The sequence below is a fragment of the Glycine max genome, chromosome 13, assembly GCF_000004515.6.
Source record: "Glycine max cultivar Williams 82 chromosome 13, Glycine_max_v4.0, whole genome shotgun sequence".
Taxonomy (NCBI): domain Eukaryota; kingdom Viridiplantae; phylum Streptophyta; class Magnoliopsida; order Fabales; family Fabaceae; genus Glycine; species Glycine max.
Window position 1 is genome coordinate 8,825,340 of NC_038249.2, and position 23,614 is coordinate 8,848,953.

Genomic DNA, 23,614 nt, shown 5'->3' on the forward strand with positions numbered 1-23,614 from the left:
TCGGGTACAGCCTCGATCAATCACTTAATCCATGTTGTCTTAGAGTCATATTTAGTCATAATAATTGTCACATTATGTTCTAAGTTTGTGTTGAATTTTGATTTTGTTGATTGAATTCTAGATACATTTGTTCATGTATTCTTGTTATTCTTATCCTGTCTTTTGAATTTTGAGTCTAATTCATGCATGTTATTTTACATGTTCTAAATCAATTCCTAGAAGTAGTCTTGTTGTCGAACTTTTATTTTTGTTTTCTAAGTTTCCTACATGATGCCTATGAAGAAGTTGAGTTGTGGTGCTGAGTTGTGGCTGGATTTGTGAATCAAAACAAGTCTTAAGCTCTCTTGAATTGTGTTATTCAAGATAATTAAGCATAAGCAAACACAAATTGTAACTATCCAAGCCTTAAGCAACATAAACACTACTCTTGATTTCTATGTTGAAATCACTGGTGCTAGCAGCTTGAACATATGAATTTGTAAAAATTAATGCGAATTGGTCACTATGAATTTTGCTCTGACATTTTTACTGAATTTTATAGACATCTGGAAAAAAAGAACCAAGTGATTTGGATAAATGAAAAAAATAAGAAATATCATACACGTTAGCAGGAAAATCAGTGTCCAGAAAAAAAAAAGTGAAAGGTGTGCTTGTTGTTTAGCTCAAAAAATTTTCTATAATTGGTGCCTATTTTATACCAAACTTAGTTATGAATTTCAATTGAAAAGTAGTGTGAAAATAATTGCCAAAACTAGAGGTTTCTTTAGATTTTTTTTTTTAGTTTTTCTACTCTACTCTAGAGCCATTCTAGGTTTCTCTTTGAGTTCTAACTTGCTTTTATGTGTTTTCCATTGCTTTAATTGTTGAATAATCCTTGAAAATTTTTCTTGTTAAAACTCTATTGGTTTAGCTTTCATTTAATTTTTTTTTGTCTTTGGTTATTGCTTGTCTCTTTGTTTCCTTGTTTGTGAGTTGCCATATAGGGAATTGGAAAGGAGGATTGGTGTCATCCTTTGAAGAATTTGAGTCAAGAAGCAAGGGACCAACCTCCTTAAGAGCTATTGGACTAAGAAGCACTCCACATTGAGTGAATCACCAAAGAGAGAACAACCACCAAAATTGAGGACCGTTTTGTAATTTTGTAATTGGCAATTTACTTACCTTCATTGCTTTCAAGTTTTGTAACAAAAAGGACTTTCATTGGAAGTGTGTTGGGAGCCTCCAATAGGTTACCAAACTTCCCTTTGTGTGTAATAATTTTAGGCCATTTTCCCTTAGGATAGTGAGTGTTTTGTTGGGAACCTTAAATGTGGTCATTCAAACACTCCAAGGAACCGCCTAGTTTACATATCTTGCACTTTAATTTCTTGCTTACTTTCATAACTTATTTTCTTTACTAGTCACACCTAGTTAACTTGTAATTACATAATACTTTCTTCTTGCTTATCACGCTTATCATGAGTTCTTTTGAACCCTAGCTTTTACCTTTTACAAACCCCCAACAAGAAAGAACCACAACTTAGGAACCAACATGAGTCATCATTAATCAAGTGTTAATGGTGAGGGTACTAGTCGTAAGGATCATCTATCTAGAATCTTAGATAAGTTGAGTTCCCTCAAGTTATAGAAAGAAAAACTAGAAAGAAAAGAAAAAGGAAAAGAAAGGGTAGAAATAAATCAAGATGAGAGAGAACAAATAAGAGAGGAAGAAAGAAGAAAAATAATGAAAGAAATGAAAAGAGAAAAACATGCCTCCTATAATAGTCATGATTGTTGCAAGAGTTTAAGTGAAGAACTTAGCGATTATTATAGAGGGCATTATAGTTCACATACTAAACATCATTCCCAAAGAAGAGAAAATGATAGAAGGCCTCAAGAGGTTAACATTAGCCTCCAATATTTCCATGGAAAAGATAATGTTGAGACCTACTTAGATTGGGAAATGAAGTTTGAACAACTCTTTGCTTGTCATCGTATTAGAAAAGAGATAAAAGTTCCATTTGCTACCCTTAGCTTTTCAGGGAGTGCCCTCTATTGGTGGACTTCCCTTGTTAGGGAACGAAGGATTCATGGGGATCCTCCAGTAGAGTATTGAAATGATCTTAAGAAGAGACACATTCCCTCCTACTATGAAAGAGAGCTTATGGACAAGCTCCAAAGGCTTAGACAAAGGAGTATGAGTGTTGAAGAATATAGAAAAAAAAATGGAACTACTCCTTTTAAGAGTTGGACTTAGGGAGGAGGAAAGAACAAGATAGCTATGTTCCTTAGTGGGCTTAATACAGAAGTGAGGGACAAGGTTGAACTCCTTCCATATATGGACCTAGATGAGCTAGTGCAACTTTGTATAAGAGTGGAGTAACAACTTAAAAGAAAGCCTTCTTCAAAGTCTTATGGCTTTCACTCTTATCCAAGGAAGGACCAAGCCCAAGGAATTTTGGGGGCTGCACCTTCAAAACCCAAGGAAGATAAGGGTAAGACCATAGAGAAATCCACCCCTAAGACTAGTTCCCAAGCAAGGAATAGCAACATTAAATGCTTCAAATGTCTTGGGAGAGGTCACATTGCCTCTCAATGCCCCACAAGGAAAACCATGATTATGAGGGGCCAAGACATTTATAGTAGTTAAGAGGAGACTACTTCTTCCCTTTCCTCTAGTGGAAGTGAAGATGAAGTAAGGGGTGAAAAGTCTAGTGAGAAAGTCTACCCCCATGAAGAAAGTGACCTCCTAATGGTTAGAAGGCTCCTTGGAGGTCAATCTTGTGATCTATCTTAATCCCAAAGAGAGAACATCTTTCATACAAGATGCAAAATTTTAGATAAAACTTGTTCTCTTATTGTGGATAGTGGATCATATTGCAATTGTTGTAGCATAAGATTAGTTTCCAAGTTGAATCTCACTATCATTTCCCAACCAAAACCTTATAAACTTCAATGGCTCAATGAGCAAGGGAAAATGATAGTTAACCAACAAATAAAGGTACCTTTCTCCATTGGGACATATAAGGATGAAGTTAATTGCGATATAGTTCCCATGGAGGCAAGGCATATTCTTTTAGGAAGGCCATGGCAATTTGATAGGAAGATCATTTACAATGGCCTAGCTAATCAGATTACCCTCACCCATCTTGGCACTAAATTTGTGTTGCATCCTCAAACACCTTCACCTGGCCAAAGATCAACTAACTATGAAGGATAAGAGGGATGAGGAAGAAAAATTAGAAAAAAAAAAGAAAAAGAAGGATAGTAAGGCCTTGTCTTCAAAGGCCAAGGGGAAGGAAAAAAAGGAAAAGGATTCCTCAAAGAAGATTGTTAAGAAGGAAAATCATTTGCAATAAAAGGTGATATCAAAATAGCACTCCTTCTAAAACAATATTTCTACCTTCTCCTATCAAGGGAAACATCCCGTAGCACTGCCATACCTCTTGGGCTTGAGGTTATTTCTCAAGTAAAGGATTTGTTGGGTGAGGGTTTGGTTCGTGAAAGCTTAAATCCTTGTGCTTTGTGGGTGTCCATAAAAGGTATTATTAGGCACCAGATCCCTAAAATAGGTGGTAAGATGAATGTGTTGAGTGGTGCAACCCTCTTTTGTAAAACCACTCATGCACCCAACATCTTCATGATTTGTGTACATAGGGACTCATTAGGTAGGTTTATTCTTATTTTTAGTTTCAATACAAACTTAGGTGCTCACATGGGACACCTTAGGTTTGTCGTACATTTTGGTAGGAATAATCAACATGAAAATACAGAAAAAGGTATATTTTATTGCATTACTTTCCTTAATTTTTAAAATAGTGATCAAGGGGTTCCCACGAACCCTAAAAGAATAAATGTCATTCCTGAGTGACTCACTCCACCAAGTATAAGGAAAATTTGGGGCTTCCATGACTTAACAAACTTTTACAAAAGGTTTGTCCCATATTTTTCTATACTTGTAGCACCACTCATTGAGTTGGTGAAAAACCACGTTCACTCATGGGAAGAGGCCAAAAAATGGGTTTTCAGACCTTACGTTACTCCAACATGCCAAACGCCACTAATATATATGTTTTTATTCTTTTTACAGGTGTTGAGGAAAGAAGCCCAGAGTTTCAAGAACCTATGGATTTGAGGTCAAATCCTTCTCAAGGAAGAGGTAATGATGCAATCCTAACCTCGAAGGGCATTGGATAAAAGACTCCAAGAAGATTGGTCTAGAGATGCAAGAGAAGGCCCTAGGATTCTCATGAGCCTTAGGGTAGATTTCGGGCTCATGGGCTAAGGATGAGCCCACTTATCATTGTACATATTAGATTAAGGTTTCATTATTTGTGGGCCTTGTATTTAGGGCTTCATAGTGTAGGGAGGGTACCCTATTAATGGAGGATTTTTCAGCCCTTGTATTTTAGGGCACTTATACTAGTTTTTGTATTAGGTTAGTTTTGTAATTTCACATGCATTAAGTGAATATTTAATGTGTGTGTTGGAAAATAAATTTAATTGAATTGGGAGAAGCCCAATCCAATTAAATTTTAGAGGGGAAGGTTAGCATTTGCTTGCTACACCCCATTGCCACATCATATATTCACACTTTGTGCATTTCCTTCATGCTTTAAATGTCTCATGACACCTAAGCACACTTAGTGGAGAATCTTGGATTAGTGGGCTGAACCATAGCTAATATTCACTAATCATAATTAGTGAAATTTTGGGTCCAAAATTTGGCTCCACAAATTCAATTTCAAATTCAAGTGAAATTCGAATAGAAATTCAAATTTCCTTCCAATTTTGTGTGACACTTAGGCTATAAATAAAGGCCATGTGCGTGCATATTTTCAACTTTGATCATTTGAGAATTACACTTCAAAGTTCTGGCCTCATTTGAGGCACAAAATTTCGTGCTCCTTCTCTCCCTCTCCCTCGACTCCCTTTCTTTTACCTTCAATCTCTTATCCATGGCTTCCTATGGTGGTGAGCTTCTTCTTTACTCATCTTCTCCTTGAAGTGGCGTCTCCAATCATCTTTTTTCCATCTCCAATTCCGCTGTAATTGATCTTCAAGAAGCAAAGGACTCCATTAATGAAGAAGATCCAAGGCCTACAAGCTTCACATTGAGCTACATCAATATGCCCTGCCTCCATGGGAACTATATCACAATTAACTTCATCCTTATATGTCCCAATAGAGAAAGGTACTTTCACTTGTTGGTTAACTATCATTTCCCCTTGCTCATTGAGCCATTGGAAGTTTATAAGGTTTTTGGTGGGGAATGATAGTGAGGTTCAACTTGGAAACTACTTTTGTGCTATAACAATTCCAACAAGATCCACTATCCACAATGAGAGAACAAGTTTTATTTAAAATTTTGCATCTTGTATGAAAGATGTTCTCTCTTTGGGATTGAGATAGATCACAAGATTGACCTCCAAGAAGCCTTCCAACCATTAGGAGGTCACATTCTTTGTGGGGGTAGACTTCCTCTCTAGACTCTTCACCCCTTACTTCATCTTCACTTCCACTAGAGAAAGGGGAAGAAGTAGTCTCCTCTTTACTACTATAAATGTTTTGCCCCTCATAATCATGGTTTTCTTTGTGGGGCATTGAGAGGCAATGAGACCTCTCCCAAAACATTTGAAGCATTTAATGTTGCTAGTCCTTGCTTGGGAACTAGTCTTAGGTGTCGATTTCTCTATGGTCATACCCTTATCTTCCTTGGGTTTTTAAGGTGCAGCCCCCGAAATTTCGTGGGCTTGGTCCTTCCTTGGATAAGAGTGAAAGCCATAAGATTTTGAAGAAGGCATTCTTTTAAGTTGTTGCTCCATATGAAGTAGCTCCATGTAGAGCTTGTAAGCCTTGGATCTTCTTCATCAATAGAGTCCTTTGTTTCTTGAAGATCAATGGCAGAAGAATGGAGAAGGAGGAATGGTGATTGGAGACGCCACTTCAAGGAGAAGATGAGTCGAGAACAAGTTCACCACCATAGGAAGCCATAGATAAGAGCTTAAAGGTAGGAGAAGATGAGTGGAGGGAGAGGGAAAGAAGGGGCACAAAATTTATGCCTCAAATGAGGTTTGAACTTTGAAGTATAATTTCTCATATGATCAAAGTTCAAAAAATGCACACACAAGATCAAATGAGGTCTGAACATTGAAGTGTCACACAAAATTGGAGGGAAATTTGAATTTCTATTCAAATTTCACTTGAATTTGAATTTGAATTTGTAGAGCCAAATTTGGAGCCAAAATTTCACTAATTATAATTAGTGAATTTCATCTATGGTTTAGCCCACTAATCCAAGATCAAGTCCAATATTCTCCACTAAGTGTGCTTAGGTGTTGTGAGACATGTAAAGCATGAAGGGCATACACAAAGTGTGACTATATGATGTGATAATGGGGTGTAGGAGGCAAATGCTCCCATCCCCCTTAGGCTAGGTCAAAATTTAATTGGATTTCACTTTTCTCAATTCAGTTAAATTTCTCTCCCAACACACACATCAAATAGTGCACTTAATGCAGGTGAAATTACAAAACTACCCTAATACAAAAACTAGTCTAGGTGCCCTAAAATACAAGGACTAAAAATCCTACATTACTAGGGTACCTTCCTACAATATGTAGCCCGAATTACAAGGCCCAAAAATAATGAAATCTTAATCTAACATGTACAAAGATAAGTGAACTCATACTTAACTCATGGGTCCAAAATCTACCCTAAGGCTCATGAGAACCCTAGGGCCTTCTCCTACATCTTTGGCCAAATCTTCTTGGAGTCTTCTATCCAATACCCTTGGGGGGTAGGATTGCATCAGGTTATAAAGTTGATGAACTCAATCCTGAGTCTAGTCACTTGCAGATTTAGTTCTCTCAATTTCTTGGTCCCAGATCTGGTCTGGAATTTAGGGCAAGAGGTGAGCTGGTCTACTGAAGGCATTTAGGTTTTATGCTTGTCATAATGTCTTCCTTTACCTATATTGTTCCGGGGTGAGAAATATTCATGAATTAATGTTGACTTGCAAATTTAGTCACTCCCTCCTAGTCCTGGCTGCAATCCTAGTACTTCTAAATTTTTGTATTATAAGGTAATAAATCATTTAACTAAAAATATCAATTAAGGATAGAAGGGCGTGATGAATATAACTGATATTGAATCATATGATATTAGCTACTTAATGTGTTGTACATATGCATTGAATCATTTGGCATTTGGATTATATTGTAATTGTTGTGCTTAAAATACTTCATATAATTGAAACACACACACACACACACACACACACATTAAGAAATTGAACTATGGGATCTTGATTCTTCTTTTAAATCAAATTCAGTTAAACCTAGGGTACGATTCCGTGAAATTGGTGAAGTCATTAATTGTCATGCTTCAATGTTTGGCTTCTCAGTGGTAATTGCATATTCAATTTTTTCCATAATATTTTTCTCTAATAATTGTAAATTTATAATTTTTAATGTTTATAATTAGCATGTTGTATTAAAATATTAGCATATTGTTATTTGAAACCTTTTTTCACAATATATATCACTTCTAATGCAACTTGCTTTATATTTATAACATGTCTATTCACATAATTTTTAATTTATCATGTTGCAATTAAATTAGAAGGGTTGAGAGGGAGTGGTATTGATGGAGCCTTGCTTGTGAAGCTTTCATGGAGGATAGATCTTTGAACTTCAATGAGGCTCTTCAATGGTGATTTTCCACCATGGAGATACAGCGGAAGATAAAGGATAAGAGGTGAGAGGAGACACCATCCACTAGGGAATAAGCCATGGAAGAAGGAGCTTCACCACCAAGAATGTGCCTTGGATACGAAGCTTGGAGAGAATGCTTAAATGGAGGAAAAGAAAGAGAGGGAGAAAGAGAGAGGGGGAAGCATGAAATTGAAGGAGGAAAAGGGGGAGAGAAGTTGAACATTGAGTTATGTCTCACAAGACTCTCATTAATCAAAGTTACAAAAAGTGTTACACATGATTTATAGCCTAGGTAGCTTCCTTATGAAACTTCCTTGAGAAGCTTCCTTGAGAAACTTCCTTGAGAAGCTTCCTTGAGAAGCTAGAGCTTAGCTACACACATTCCTCTAATAACTAAGCTCACCTCCTTAAGAAGCTTCCTTGAGAAGCTTCCTTGATAAGATTCCTAGAGAAGCTAGAGCTTAGTTGCACACACCTCTCTAATAGCTAAGCTCACCTCCTTGAGATAAGAAGCTAGAGCTTAGCTACACACCCCCTATAATAGCTAAGCTCACCCCCATGACAAAATACATGAAAATACAAAAAAAGTCCCTACTACAAAGACCACTCAAAATGCCCTGAAATACAAGACTAAAACTCTATACTACTAGAATGGCCAAAATACAAGGCCCAAAAGAAGGAAAAACCTATTATAATATTTACAAAGAAGAGTGGACCCAACCTTGGCCCATGGACTCATAAATCTACCCTGAGATTCATGAGAATCCTAGGGCCTTCTTTAGTAGCTCTAGCCCAATCCTCTTGAATTCTTCTATCCGATACCCTTGGGGGGTAGGATTGCATCATCGGTATGGTGAAAAAAAAGCACACTTTCTAAGATGGTTGTTATAAAAACCGTCTTAAAAGTATCTACTTTCTAATTAAGATAATTTTTTAGACAATCGTCTTAGAAAGATCATTTTTTTAACAATTTTTTTTATAAGAAAAACACATTATAAGACATTTTTGAAGGGAACAAACGTAAAAATCAAAATTTTAAGGCAGTCTAAAAACTGTCGTGGAAAGTGACAATTTTCTAGGATGGTTTTTGAATTATCGTAGAATGTTCTACATGACCGACATAGAAAATTTATTTTCTAGTAGTGTACACTAAGTATGTTCAACATGCATGTCTAGTTGGTATAAGCCTTATACATACTTTCCATCCAACAGAGTACGAAAAAGTTATGTCAACCAAAAAGGAAAGTACACATATTCTCTCTAATGAAATTTCAATTTGCCCCTCTTTATTTAAATTTAAGGAAAGGACATAATAGAAGAGAATATAAGGTCTACACAAAATAGTATTACTCAAGGGCCGCTTTCGTTGAGTACAAGGAGCACATGCAACTGTCTATATTTTGTTCTTTTCCTCTTGAATCAGAGTCACACAGCCTTATCTCTCAGTGTGAAACAACACTAATTTCAAGGACTCAACGCTAATCCTATAATGAATCCTTCACTAAAGTCTATAAAAGACAGACACTACCCAAAATGCGGATGACAAAAAATTATTATGAGAAAATGAGAATAACTCTAAAGTAAAACTCTACTAAAATCATTGGACGATTCATTAAGCTTTCATTGTTTATCCTTTGCTAAGAAAAGTTATATTGTACTTGACCTTTATTGCTTATCCACTCATTGAGTGTTAATTATTGAATACTTGTATTCATTCAAACTACTATTTGTGAAAATCAGGAGTGACTTAGTGTTAAACAATACTTGAGTTTTCTTTGATTCAGGGGGAGCCTAAGATAATGCTAGAAGTGACTAGAAGAATACTTGTATATTTAGAAGTGACAAACAAAATGCTTGTTTTGCAATCAAGTTTTGATTGATGGAACCTTTTACTATTTTGTAAAGGAGAACTGAACGTTGCTATGTTCGAGTGAACCAATATAAATAAAGTGTTTCTAGGTATCCTCTCAACGGTTTTATTAAGCATTCTCTTAGCGCTTATTGTCATTTTTTTATACCAAATGTTTGCTTCAAAAACTGTTTTAGAACTATTTTATATAGTTATCGGATGATTAAATTTGTTTTTATTAAAACTCGTTTCTTTTCCGTGAACGTCTCAACACACACACACACATACCCACATATATGGATATATTTTTGAACCTATGTTCAACATTTTAAAACTCAATATTTTTTTATTAATATATATACTATTCAACCTTCCTTCTAGTGTAATTGTTTAATTGTTGTTATTTCATTTCTTAGTTCTTTTTGATATACTTTTCTTTTTCTTGTTTGTGAGGGTCGAACATTTTGGTCTTGAGTGAATACGTTCAAACACCATGTTGTGTAAACCTTGGAGGGCAAATATGAATATCGGATTAAATCAGAGGTGTGTCGAAAAATTTGCTTTCAGGATAGTGGATACAACTTTTCCTTATTCTTTTAATTATATTTCTTCTCCTTTATTTCTAACAAAAAGTTATCATAAAATTGTTATTGAAAAATGAAATTAAGTGTTGGTCTCCTCAGGCCACGCGCAAAGCCGCCCCTAGAACCTAGTTGAGAATTTTTCATAAAAATAGTCCGAGGTGTGAATCCTTAACACGCGTAAGAGCAATCTCTTTCCAAAGAAACCTCCAAATAATCCTCGTTAAGATTTTATCTTTTGTGTCTGCATTTCAGCATTTTTTTTGTCGTTTACAAAAAGTGTTTGAAATAATTAAATGTCTCTTGTTAAGTTGTCCGTACGCCACGTGGATCGTCTATGGTCGAATATAAATAGACCCCCTCTCCTCCCTACATGGTAGTTCTCAAACTTTACAATAAAAGCAATATATTGTGATTAACAACGATAGGGCTGAGATTTTAGTTCTTAGATCAAAATGATGACGTTAAAGAATTCACATGTTCACCAAATAAGCGTCCTCAATAGTGCATCATCTTTCCCTCTATATATATGTGGGAAAGATACTCGCAATAGCCATAGAATTAGTTGGTTTTTAAATCACTCTAAACTCTCTTTGCCTAGTACTTGGAGAGAGAGTAAGTTTCACATAGGGCGTGTGTCTCGTGGCATGAAAGTTGTGATGGCAACCACAACCAAAAACGCCAACACCATCACCACATCTCAAAGTGTGAAGGCCCTTGTGACTGTGAAGCAAAGTGGGGGTGGGATTATAAGAAATCTTGTCAATGGAGGTCTTGATGGGATCAGAGAATTGGTTGGGAAAACTCTTGTTTTGGAGCTTGTGAGCGATGAGATTGATTCAAGTAAGTTCAATTTCTTAATTGGCTTCGGTATTTTCTTATCCATATATAGTTATAGAAAAGTGTGTTAGTAATACAATCTTTTAGCATCTGTTTCTAACATTTTTTTTTCATTAGTTGAACTTCAAATAAATTTCACAGGCTTAAGAATGGAATCCATCACATGACGAATAAGACGAACCTTATTTAACATCTGTCCCCCCAGCCCCCAACAATTACTTGAAGAAATTCAAATAAAAAAAATCTGTTTCTAACATTTTTTCTTCTTCATTATTTTGGAATTGAAATAAATTTCACATGTTTAAGAATGAGATTCATCACACGGAGAATAAGATCAGGATATTTTAGTGGAAGTCATGCAAATTTCACTCAATAAAAAAAAAATTGATAGTAGAGTCTTAAAAAACGTGTCATTAAAATTTTAGTGAAGTCACCGTCACAATTGCATTTTACCACTTGCAATTTGGCACTTGTCCAAACGATAGATACTTTGGATAAAATCCTATCCGGAGCAAAGAAAAGTCAAATTTGTCATTCTAAATTCTTCAAAAATTGTAATTAAATTAAGTTATTTTCATAGATATAGGTTAATCCAAACTATACACAAAATTATTAAGATCGAATTGTGTTGATGCAAATGATTTGTTTTCTTGTAGTATATATTTCATTGACATGAAAGTTAGTATATGCTTCATCTTTTAAAGATGGGATGGTACCTAACTGATTTTTTTTATCCTTCATTTGCAAGTGAAAAATGAGTAAATTAAGGAAGTCAAACTCAATTATTTGAATAGATCGAGTACATGATTTATTACAAATTTATTAGTATATGTTTTATATTTCTACAAATATAAGAAAAGAGTAAACTGCGAGTAAACTAATTATTGATGAACCTTTAAGTGATCTATGACACTCGTGATACAATATCTTTAGATTCTGTTTTTCTTTCAAAGTTTATTTTAGAAGTTTTTAATATCATTCCCTAAAAGAATGCGACTTAGTTTTAAAATAATTGTCATAGTTCGAAAAAAAATTACATTAACATTAATATATTAAAATATTATTATTTTCTTTTTAAGTGAGTAATTCTATAATATATTTAATATATCTCTCTTAGTACGTAAATTAAAATTTTACGAACCCTCTCTTTCATTTTGGTTCTCTTAATTATGCTTATTCTTTATTTTCTATAAATGAAGAATCGAACTCGGAGAGAAAGACAAAGAAAAGTAATGTGCACAAAACAGAGACAAAGGAGGATGAAGTTCTATATGAGGCCACATTTGACTTACCAGAAGCTTTCGGGAATGTGGGTGCTGTTTTAGTACAGAATGAGGACCACAATGAGGTGTTTCTAAAGAGCATAGTCCTTGATGGCTTCCCTAATGGTCCTCTGCACTTTACCTGCGATTCATGGATTCAGCCAAAGAGTGATAGTCCTGTGAAGAGAGTCTTCTTTTCTGACAAGGTGATAGTCACTCACATTTTATGCTGTTTTCAATTTCATGGAAAAATATATTTTGATATATACTTCATTATTTCAAAATAATTGCCGATGTACTTAGATTAATGATATTATTAAATTAGTTAAATACCAACATTTCTAAGAAAATATATTTTTTTTTTAAAATTGAATAGCTTTTCACGCTTTCTACTAGAATTTTGCCATATACCTACGGTTATTTTTAGGGACATATACCTACTAGATTTTTAACTTTTAGTGCAACTTTTACCTAGCGTGTAACTATAGGTCAAATTTCTTGTAATATTTTAATGCTTAATTTCTTATCTTACTTACTAGAAATATGAAAGGCAAAAATAAAATTTTAAAAACTACTTTATGTTTCTTGGTTTACGAGATTAATATATAATTTTGAAAAAAAAAATTGTAAATTGACAGATATAATGGGAGACCAAATAAAACTTAAGGACTTGTTTTATATGGTTTTGGATACAAAAATAGTTAATAAAAAATTATTTGTACAAGTAATCCGACACTTGAGTCCCTAAATTAAGATTTGAGATTCAATCTCTGATTTAGACCTAAAATTACAATTTGAGATATCATTCACTTCAAAATGAAACAACCCACTAGGAGGGGGAATAATTGAGTGACAAATAAGAAGTTTCATATATCTCTTGTTTAGAAAAAAAAAAATTCTTGACTTCTCCGATGTTTTCTCATGAAACTGATCATCCCAAACGCATGCACCAACCACTATATATGCTACCCCAAACAGTCCACATCGACAGCAATCCTTCGGAAATGTTACACGCAATATTATATGATTTTATAGTATTTTATTTGTTCTTAAGAGTTCTTTTATATTATTCATGAATTTATTAAGTTTGTCATTAGCTTTGATTGCTACGTCAAGTAATATGGAAAATGATAAAATTCAACGACAAATGCTGAATTCGGCAACCAAACATTAGAAATAGAAGAAACATTTTTCTTTTGATTTCACCATACATTCACACCGTTATCCTCCGAAAAAACCTGCTTATCCTTAAAATTTATTGTACATCTACCTTTCACATAAAAAAATTTCGTTTGTTTTTATTTTCTTTCCATTTTATTTTTATTTTGTAATCTTTGACATTATATAGTGTTGGAGTTAATTAACTAATTAATTAACCTATCCATGGAACAGTCATACTTGCCATCACAAACACCAAGTGGATTGAGAAAGTTGAGGGAAGAGGAATTGAAGCAAAAAAGAGGAAATGGAGAAGGAGAACGCAAAAGCACTGATAGGATATACGACTATGATGTATACAATGATCTTGGTGATCCTGATAGCAACATTGACCTCAAAAGGCCTGTTCTTGGCGGCACCAGACAATATCCATATCCAAGACGGTGTCGTACTGGTCGAAAACACTCAGAAGCAGGTCATCTAATTTTCTCACGTGTGACTTTTTTTAGTTCTCTACTATATATAAATTTTAACTTAAATGAACTGATGAATAAAAGGACTATTTTTGTTTGATTCTGATTTTGGTTTTGATATTGTTATACAGACCCTTCTTCTGAGAAGAAAGCATCGAATTTCTATGTTCCTCGCGATGAGATTTTTTCTGAGATAAAGCAAACACAGTTCACAACAACTACAATATCCTCAGCAGTAAGTTTAGTTTTGGAATCTTTAGATGCAATTCTCACTGACCAAAGCCTTGGATTTGTGAGCTTCGAAGACATAGACACGCTCTATAAAGAAGGATTTCACGTGCCAGCGCTTCAAGCCAATGGGAATGCACTTCAAAGAGTAATTCCCAAGTTACTCAGTGTTGTTAATGATAAACAGAACCTTTTGCGTTTCGATACTCCGGATGCATTTAAGAGTAAGTCAATTTGAAATTGATAATTATAATAAGAAACAATTGCTTATAACACCATTATTTGCTTTAGAACTTATTTGTGTCATATACTATTGTTACGTACAAATTGCTCTTCCAAATTAATGTAGTATTAATATTAAATAGTTGCATGATGAGATAAACTAGTTACTACTTGCTAGTCAAGTTTTTGGCATTCGACTATTGACATCATTAACTTCATTATCGATGACTTTCCCCCCTTAAAGATTTGTGATAAGGATTGAGAGTTATGAAAACTTAATGTGTCTAACCGGATTGAACTCTAAATTAATCACGTGATGCTAGAAAGTCTTTAAGATTTAAGGTGGAAACTCTAGACTTGTCTCATTTTCTTAACAATTGGATGATATAAAAGGCAATCAAAACTAGTTTCAATCATCTTTAGAGAGAAATCAACTTAATATAATGAGTCAAAGTTTAAGTTGCTAGCACAATCTTACCTAAAATAAAGATAAACAAACTAAAAAAATTTCTAAATCTCTATATGATTGCGAGTTTGGAAATTGCAGGGGACAGATTCTTTTGGTTGTCAGATGAGCAATTTGCTAGGGAAACTTTGGCAGGTGTCAACCCATATAGCATCCAATTGGTCAAGGTGAGAGTAGCACAAAATATTTTGTTATTGCTTTTAGTGTCACACACAAAATGTTCTTCAATAATTTGTTCTCATTTTTTTTATCATGTAGGAATGGCCCTTGAGAAGTAAATTAGATCCCCAAATCTATGGTCCACCCGAATCAGCTATCACTAAAGAAGTCATTGAACCACAAATAATTGGCTATTGCACAGTTGAAGAGGTACCAAAACATCATTGACCTTATTAAATTAGATTATGTTATGATTAAAAATACTTCATTTTTGGGTACATGTAGGCCATTAAGGAGAAGAAGTTGTTTATGTTAGACTACCATGATTTATTCTTACCATATGTAAGAAAAGTGAGAGAAATCAAGGGAACCACATTATATGGATCACGAACTCTATTCTTTCTAACTGAACAAAGCACATTAAAACCATTAGCTATTGAGCTCACAAGACCAGATATGGAAGGTAAGCCACAATGGAAGCAAGTCTTCACACCTGCTACTCATTCAAGTTCTCATGCAACCAAACTCTGGCTTTGGAGGCTTGCCAAAGCTCATGTTCTTGCTCATGATTCTGGTTATCATGAACTAGTAAGCCATTGGTGAGTGATCAGTAATATTATTCCCTTTTTCCAAGCATTATGATACAACGATCCTACCAATTAGTTGGTGTGGGAAGTTTGATAAGTATTAAGTGGTCCTAACTTTATACACATAAATTGTTCATTTTTATAGGTTAAGGACTCATTGTGCAGTAGAACCCTTCATCATTGCAACAAATAGACAACTAAGCACCATGCACCCTATCTATAGATTACTGCATCCACATATGAGATATACCATGGAGATCAATTCACTAGCCCGCGAGGTGCTTATCAGTGCAAATGGGGTCATTGAAAGTTCGTTCTCTCCTAGAAAATATTCAATGGAAATAAGCTCTGTGGCATACGATCAACTCTGGCAATTTGATTTGCAAGCACTCCCCAATGATCTTATTTTTAGGTAAAGTTAACAGAAGGGGTTTTAGTTTTATGAGAAATACTAGCAATATACTTTTAAACACTTTTTTATTGGTTGAAATTGATTAAAAATCAAGAAATTTAGTGGGCAATCCAACTTCTAATTTAACAAGCCACACGTGATGTTTTTGAAATAAATTATACTCATTGACAGAGAGTTTTTAAAAGAATGTGTTAGAAACCCTGTTTCTGACAACCCCTTAGTTTAATTATGTTTTCTTCTTTTTCAAAACCACATTAAGCATCCACTTATTAATGTAATTTTTTTTTATCAGAGGAATGGCTGTGGCGGATCCAAATGCACCACATGGCCTAAAGCTAACAATTGAAGATTACCCTTTCGCCAATGATGGTCTCCTTATATGGGATGCCATCAAAGAATGGGTATCTGAGTATGTTAACCATTACTATCCAAGCTCAAGCACAATAGAGTTTGACCAAGAGCTCCAAGCATGGTGGACAGAAATTAGAACAGTTGGTCATGGAGACAAATCTGAAGAACCATGGTGGCCAAATCTTAAAACACCAAAGGACCTTATTGAAATCATTACAACTATAGCATGGGTATCATCTGCTCATCATGCAGCTGTTAACTTTGCCCAATATACTTATGGAGGCTATTTCCCTAATAGGCCAACAATTGTTAGAAATAACATTCCTACAGAGGACCCCTCGAAGGAAGAGTTGGAAAAACTCATAAACAACCCGGAGAAAACATTTTTGGAGTCTTTACCATCACAAATTCAAGCAACTTTGGTGATGGTAGTTTTGAATTTATTATCGAATCATTCGCCAGATGAAGAGTACATTGGGCAATATGTGGAACAATCGTGGGTTGAGAATCAAACTATAAAGGCAGCCTTTGAAAGGTTTAGTACGAAATTGAAGGAGATTGAAGGTATTATAGACTCAAGGAATGCAAATTGTGATTTGAAAAATAGGAATGGAGCTGGGGTGGTGCCTTATGAACTAATGAAGCCATTCTCAGGGCCTGGAGTCACTGGAAAGGGTGTTCCATATAGCATATCTATTTAAAGATTGTTATTTTATATACAATATTTATAATTAATTTCTTACTAATGCAATGTATGTGTTTTGTGGAATCTTTAATAAAATATTCACATAGAATTTTATTCCACAACTAAAAAGATTGTCCTTTGTGTGAACATCGAAATGACTATGGATCTTATTCCAAAGCTGAGAAGAATGCATTCATGATGTAAATAGAAACTGTACCGGAATTTCTAGTTTAACCAAAAATAGATGAAGGCGGTGATCCTTCAAGATTGACTCCACGTCACATAAAAAAGTTCAATAAAGTCTTTATCCAAGGTCCAAGGATTAATACTTATTTTTGAAGTAACTACTATAAAAGAAAAGAACAATAAAAATTTGCAACTTGTTAAACCATTATGATGTATAAAACTCGTAGAAATAAAACTAAAATCACAATTAATAGTTCAACAATTGGATAGCTAAACAGTAACAGTCATAAGCATCAACATATAAATGCACTGCCAATAATGATTAACTGATAGTGTTTGGTATTCGAGGCCCAAACTGTCCTCCAGAGAAAGGGAGAGAGAGAGAAAGAAAGCTTGAGAACAAGAGAGAAGATATTTTTCTTGCATTCCTCAAAGCCCGTTCGTACATTTATAGCCACGCGTGGTGGTTACAACAGAAAAACTAACTTCTTAACAAAAATCCTAACCTATTGATTTATTCTTCTTTATTCTTTATTCCTTCTAGAATATTCGAGCGCCCTCCTACGCATGTTCATGCCTTCATGGTCTGTTTATTACATAGTCTGTCAGATGAATGGGCGTGCTACTGTGCCTTTTGGGCCTTGCTGCTTGCACCCCTACTCCACTATTCGTATCATTCCCGCTTGCTTCGAATAACACCTTGTCCTCAAGGTGATGTATTGCTTGGAGGGTCATCCATTCTTCCCATGATGTTTCGTCAGGGTGCAGGCCTCTCCATTGAACCAGCACAAGTTGCTTCAGCCCTGTATCCAAAGGAATGGTTTTGTGAGCTAGAATAGCTAATGGGGTTAGAACTGGTTGATTATCCACAGCTAACGGGGGAAGCTCCTCCATTGGTGCTGATGCGGGAGTCCCTACAAAGGGTTTTAAGTTTGAACAATGGAACATTGGGTGGATTCGCGAGGTTTCAGGTAAGGCTAGCTTATAAGCAACTGGTCCCATCCTTTTGGTGATCTGGAATGGCCCATAAAAACGTCTTGCGAGCTTAGAATGAACTGCACCTGAGGTTGTGGACTGACAATATGGCCATAGTTTAACTAAAACCCATTCACCAACTTGAAACTCGTGATCCCTTCGATGCCCATATGCAACAGCTTTCATATGTGTTTGGGCCTTCAGTAACTTCTGACGAAGTAAGGTGAATACAACCTCTCGTTGACTGAGCAAGTCATCAACTGCTTCCACCTTGGCCGTACCTGTGAGATATTGCGGGAAAGTGGGAGGTTTACGTCCAAATGTTACTTTGAAGGGTGTCATTCCCGTAGAGGAATGGACGAAAGTGTTATAGGACCACTCAGCCCATAACAAGAAGCGACCCCAGGAGTTTGGTTTACGGTGAATGAAAGCTCTTAAGTATTGTTCAATGATCCTATTTGCCACCTCCGTTTGGCCATCTGTTTGGGGGTGGTAGGAAGAACTCATTATGAGTTTAGTGACACTCAAATGAAACAAAGCCTGCCAAAACTTGTTGACGAACAGTGGGTCACGATCAGAGACAATACTTCTGGGCATGCCATGGAGTTTTCCTACTAATTCCATGAAGAGCTGAGCAACGCTTTGTGTCGTATGATGGGAGGGAAGCATACCGAGGTGTACCCCTTTCGAAAAGCGGTCAACAATCATAAAGACACAAGTGTTGCCGCGATAAGCTGGAAGTCCCACGATGAAGTCCATGGAGAGGTCCTCCCATAGCTACGATGGAACTGGTAACGGGCATAATAAACCCCGAGGTTTTGCAGGTTCATACTTCACGAGTTGACAATCTACACACTGGGCCAAAATTTACGAGTGTCACTACTCATTGTTTGCCACGTGAAGTTTTATGCTACACGATTCAAGGTTTTTCGAAAACCCATATGGCCTCCTGTTGGTGTTTGATTAAATTCCGTGAGCAAAGCTTTGATGAAAGTATAGTCTGAGGGTATCCAAATACGCCCTTGATACAAATTAAAGTTGGGTGTTAACACATGATCAGGGTAGGTGGCTGGGTCTGCATGAACCTTCTCCCTTAAGGTTATAAATTCATTATGCGATTGTAATTCCTTAGACAGATCTTCAAGAAATGCAAAGTGAGGTATTGAGAGGATGAAAAACGAGGCACTTGGTTCCTCTGAACATCGTGATAACGCGTATGCAACCATGTTAGTTTCGTCCGTTCTATATTGTATAGAGTAATCAAAACCCAACAAACATGCCAAATATCAGTGTTGCTTCGGTGTTTGAACAGCCTGATTCATTAATTCTTTTAAGCTTCTATGATCCGTCAAAATTTCAAAGTGGTGCCCCAATAGGTATTGCCTCCACTTCTTAACAGCAGTGGTAATGGCAGCTAGTTCACGAACATAGGTGAAGGAGCTGAGTAACTTAGGGCAAAACTGTTTGCTAAAGAAGGCTATTAGGTGTCTTCCTTGTGACAACACTGTGCCCATTCCTGAGTCGGAGGCGCCTGTTTCCACCACGAAGGGTTTGGTGAAATCAGGAAGTGCTAATACTGGGGAATTATTCACGACATTCTTCAAGTTTTGGAAGGCAACTGTAGCTTCAAGAGTCCATGTAAATCCTTCCTTAGTTAAAAGTTGCGAGAGTGGTGCTACTAAGGTAGCATAGCTTCTTATAAATCGTCGATAAAAGCCAGCGAGACCCAGAAACCCACGGAGTGCTCGTGCCGTGCGAGCCTGCGGCCACTGCTGAATGGCTTGTATCTTGTCCAATAAGGGTTGCATTCCTTGGCCGGAAACTCCATGACCCAAGTACTCGATCTATTGCTGAGCAAAGGAACATTTGGAAAATTTTAGTGTAATCTTTCATTCCATTAAGACCTGAAATGCAACCTCCAAGTGTTCTAAGTGATCCCTGAAGAAATGACTGTAAGGGGAAATGATAGTTAACCAACAAGTGAAGGTACCTTTTTCCAATGGGACATATAAGGATGAAGTTAATTGTGATATAGTTCCCATGGATGCTGGACATATTCTTTTAGGAAGACCATGGCAATTTGATAGAAAGATAATTTACAATGGCCTAACTAATGAGATTACCCTCACCCATCTTGGCACTAATTTTGTGTTGCATCCTCAAACACCTTCACAGGTGGCCAAAGATCAACTAACTATGAAAGATAAGAGGGATGAGGAAGAAAAACTAGAAAAACAAAAGAAAAAGAAGGATAGTAAGGCCTTGTCTTGAAAGGCCAAGGGGAAAGGAAAAGAGGAAAATGATTCCTCCAAGAAGATTGTTAAGAAGGAAAATCATTTTGCAACAAAAGGTGATATTAAAAGAACACTTCTTCTTAAACAATCTTTATACCTTCTCCTATCAAGGGAAACATCCCTTAGCACGACCAAAATTCCTACATTTGAGATCTTACCTTCAAAGGTCCAAGAACTCTTACATGAATTTGGTGATATATTTCCCAAAGAGATACCCCCTGGGCTACCTCCTTTAAGGGGAATAGAACATCAAATAGATTTAGTCCCAAAAGAAAGCCTTCTTAATAGGCTAGCCTATAGGACTAAACCTCAGGAGACTAAGGAGATAGAGTCTCAGGTTAAAGAATTGTTGGAGAAAGGTTGGGTCCAAGAGAGCCAAAGCCCTTGTGTTGTGCCAGTGTTGTTGGTGCCCAAAAAGGATGGTACGTGGAGAATGTGTACAGATTGTAGGGCCATCAACAACATCACGATAAAGTATAGGCACCCCATTCCTAGACTTGATGATTTGCTTGATGAGTTGCATGGTGCCAATATCTTTTCAAAAATTGATCTTAAAAGTGGTTATCACCAAATCAGGATGAAAAAGGGTGATGAGTGGAAACCGCTTTCAAGACCAAGTTTGGTTTGTATGAATGGTTAGTGATGCCTTTTGGGCTCACTAATGCACCAAGCACCTTTATGAGGCTTATGCATCATGTCTTAAGGGATTTAATAGGTAGATTTGTAGTTGTTTATTTTGATGATATTTTAGTGTACAGTAGGAGCCTAGATGATCACTTAGGACATCTCAGGCAAGTTTTTTCAATCCTTAGGAAAAATACCCTCTATGCAAATATAGAGAAGTGTACCTTTTGTGTAGATAATATAGTTTTCTTAGGTTTCGTAGTTGGTAGAAATGGGGTCCAAGTGGACCCTGAGAAAATGAAGGCCATCCAAGAATGGCCCACTGTTTGCTTCCGACAAGTGCCCGGGATCACACAAGTAGTATAAAATGGGAAGAACCGAGTATCGAACACTCGGAACTTATGTTACTTGGTAAAGCTATTTCAGTGAATAGGTGTCTAGTGTGAAAAGAGATATGTTTACTATGAACAGGTGTGTAACCTAACTATTAAAAGGAAAATCATGTGAGTAATGATGTGTAAAGACAACTAAATAACATGTTGGTCTTCCTAATAGGTGCCTGATGTTAAAAGGATATTCTTTACTTAACAATGCTTATGCGTTCTATGGTGTCTCCTGAAATGCTAAACCTCGACTCTTTATGATAGTCTAGCCTAATCATAATCAAGCATCGTCCGCAGATTCCTCTTGTTGGACTAAACTCGGCCAGGACTGCATTAAGACAAACATACAACAACTAGGTTATCGTACCCCGATCCCTCGTGATAGTACGACAAACTAGCCCTGTCCTATCAAGTTCTAAGAATCAGACCAAATTCCATTGTTGAATTACCCTAACAAAGCATGCATCTACGTGATCAAGGTAAAATCATACTAAAATAAAATACTGATAGCACAAAGAACACACAAAACGTCATTAGAGAGATAAAAAGATATTTACATCAAGTACCTACAAGGAAGATCCAACAGAGGATTTAGCTTTCCCTAATTGGGAAGCTTCCTTTACAACAAAGAGAAGAGAAAGATGAAAGATTGCAGAAATAAAAGTAGTGGGGATGTCTCCTCCACCTCTAGGACCTCACAATCACTCACAAACTCATATGAAGCTCTCAGGACGGCTTCCTCTTCAAGCTCTGGTCTCTGCAGATCTTTACACAACAAAATCTCTCAAACTCTCTAGAACTTGGACCTTTCTCTCTTTAGAACTCTCTATACATGCATAAGCTTCAAGAAAAGGCCAAACTCCCTTCTAAAATCTGATTTCAGGCTTAAATAGGTGGCTTTGTTCGTGCTCGTGCGCTTAGCACAATTCTGAACTGCTTAGCGCGCATTAGTGAATTTCGGCTTAGCGCGGCTTTTCTCACTCAGTGAATGGACTGAAGTGGTGCGCTTAGCGGGATGGCCCTTCACTCAGTGAACAAGCACAACTCATCCTTCTTCTAGATTCTTCCTTGCGCTCAGTCGAGGAGTGTTGCGCTCAGCGGATGGCTCGCTAAGCCAGTAGATTGGCATAGCGAGAGGGTGAAAATCAGCACTTCCCAAACTCGCCTAATTAAGCAACACATACACCAATTAACTCCTTGTTCATTAAGCACGAACGTAATTTAAGCACAGAGGAAATTAATCGAACATGAAGTGTGCACAGATTAACAGAACGCATGTGGGTTAATTGGTGAAGGGAAAACAGATAGGAGAGCAACATTAAAAACAAAACCTCAAAGAGAGTTACGCTTCATCCTTAGAGGGAAAAAACACTAGAAATTTATCCTTCCATAAGTTCAACAAAAGCAGAAAATGTAAATGAAACTAGAAGCAGAGACGTAAATGAAGCTAAAGGCAGAAAACGAAAATGAAACTAAAGGTAGAAGAAGGAACAGAAACAAAATTGCAATTAGAAGCAGAAAATCGAAAAATGCATTCACGTGAATAGTAATACCAAGCTCAAAACGTAAAACCCTAAAACTCTCTGCTCTCAATAATGGAATCCCCCTTTACACGAATCCCAAGGCTGCTACTTATAAGGGTCACTCAAAGTCACTGGGCCCTATTACATTATTCTAGCCCAAAACAAAATAAACATTGAACAACATAAAATAAAATTGCAATCTCCTAATTAAAAATTAACTAAGGTAAACATTGCTTTATTTTCCCTCTTTAAGTCCACAACCAAAATCCGGATTAAGCTCAATGCTTCATTAATTCCTGAAATTAGATTAAAAACATCAAATTAGCTGAATGAGCCCAAATAATAAAACTGCCTAATTAATTTGACAATTAAGACTAATAAGTAATTAAAATGGTGCAAAAAGGGTTAAGAAAATGGGATAAAATAATGACACATCAAGGAGACATCCTCACCACTTGTATTTTTGCAATATTTCATCTTGTTCTTCTCTTTGTTGTTAAGAAGGCATCCTGGTATGGAAAGCTAAATCCTCTGTTGGATCTTCCCTGTAGGTACCTGATGTAAATATATTTCTATCTACTTAATGATGTTTTGTGTGTTCTCTGTGCTATCTTCTTTTCATTTCAGTATGCCTTTACCTTGATCACGAAGATGCATGCTTT

The 23,614-nt window shown here is 36.2% G+C and overlaps 1 protein-coding gene across 1 annotated transcript; it reads left to right on the plus strand.

Annotated features, from left to right (window-relative positions):
* The first annotated feature begins 10,498 nt into the window (after positions 1-10,498).
* Positions 10,499-17,096, plus strand: LOC100795276 (linoleate 13S-lipoxygenase 2-1, chloroplastic). The gene is made up of 9 exons (XM_003518957.4): positions 10,499-10,967; positions 12,164-12,432; positions 13,619-13,859; positions 13,989-14,309; positions 14,855-14,940; positions 15,032-15,142; positions 15,218-15,531; positions 15,665-15,931; positions 16,224-17,096. The coding sequence occupies exons 1-9, from the start codon at positions 10,580-10,582 to the stop codon at positions 16,981-16,983; spliced, it is 2,757 nt and encodes a 918-aa protein (XP_003519005.1). The 5' UTR covers positions 10,499-10,579; the 3' UTR covers positions 16,984-17,096.
* The last annotated feature ends 6,518 nt before the right edge of the window (positions 17,097-23,614 follow it).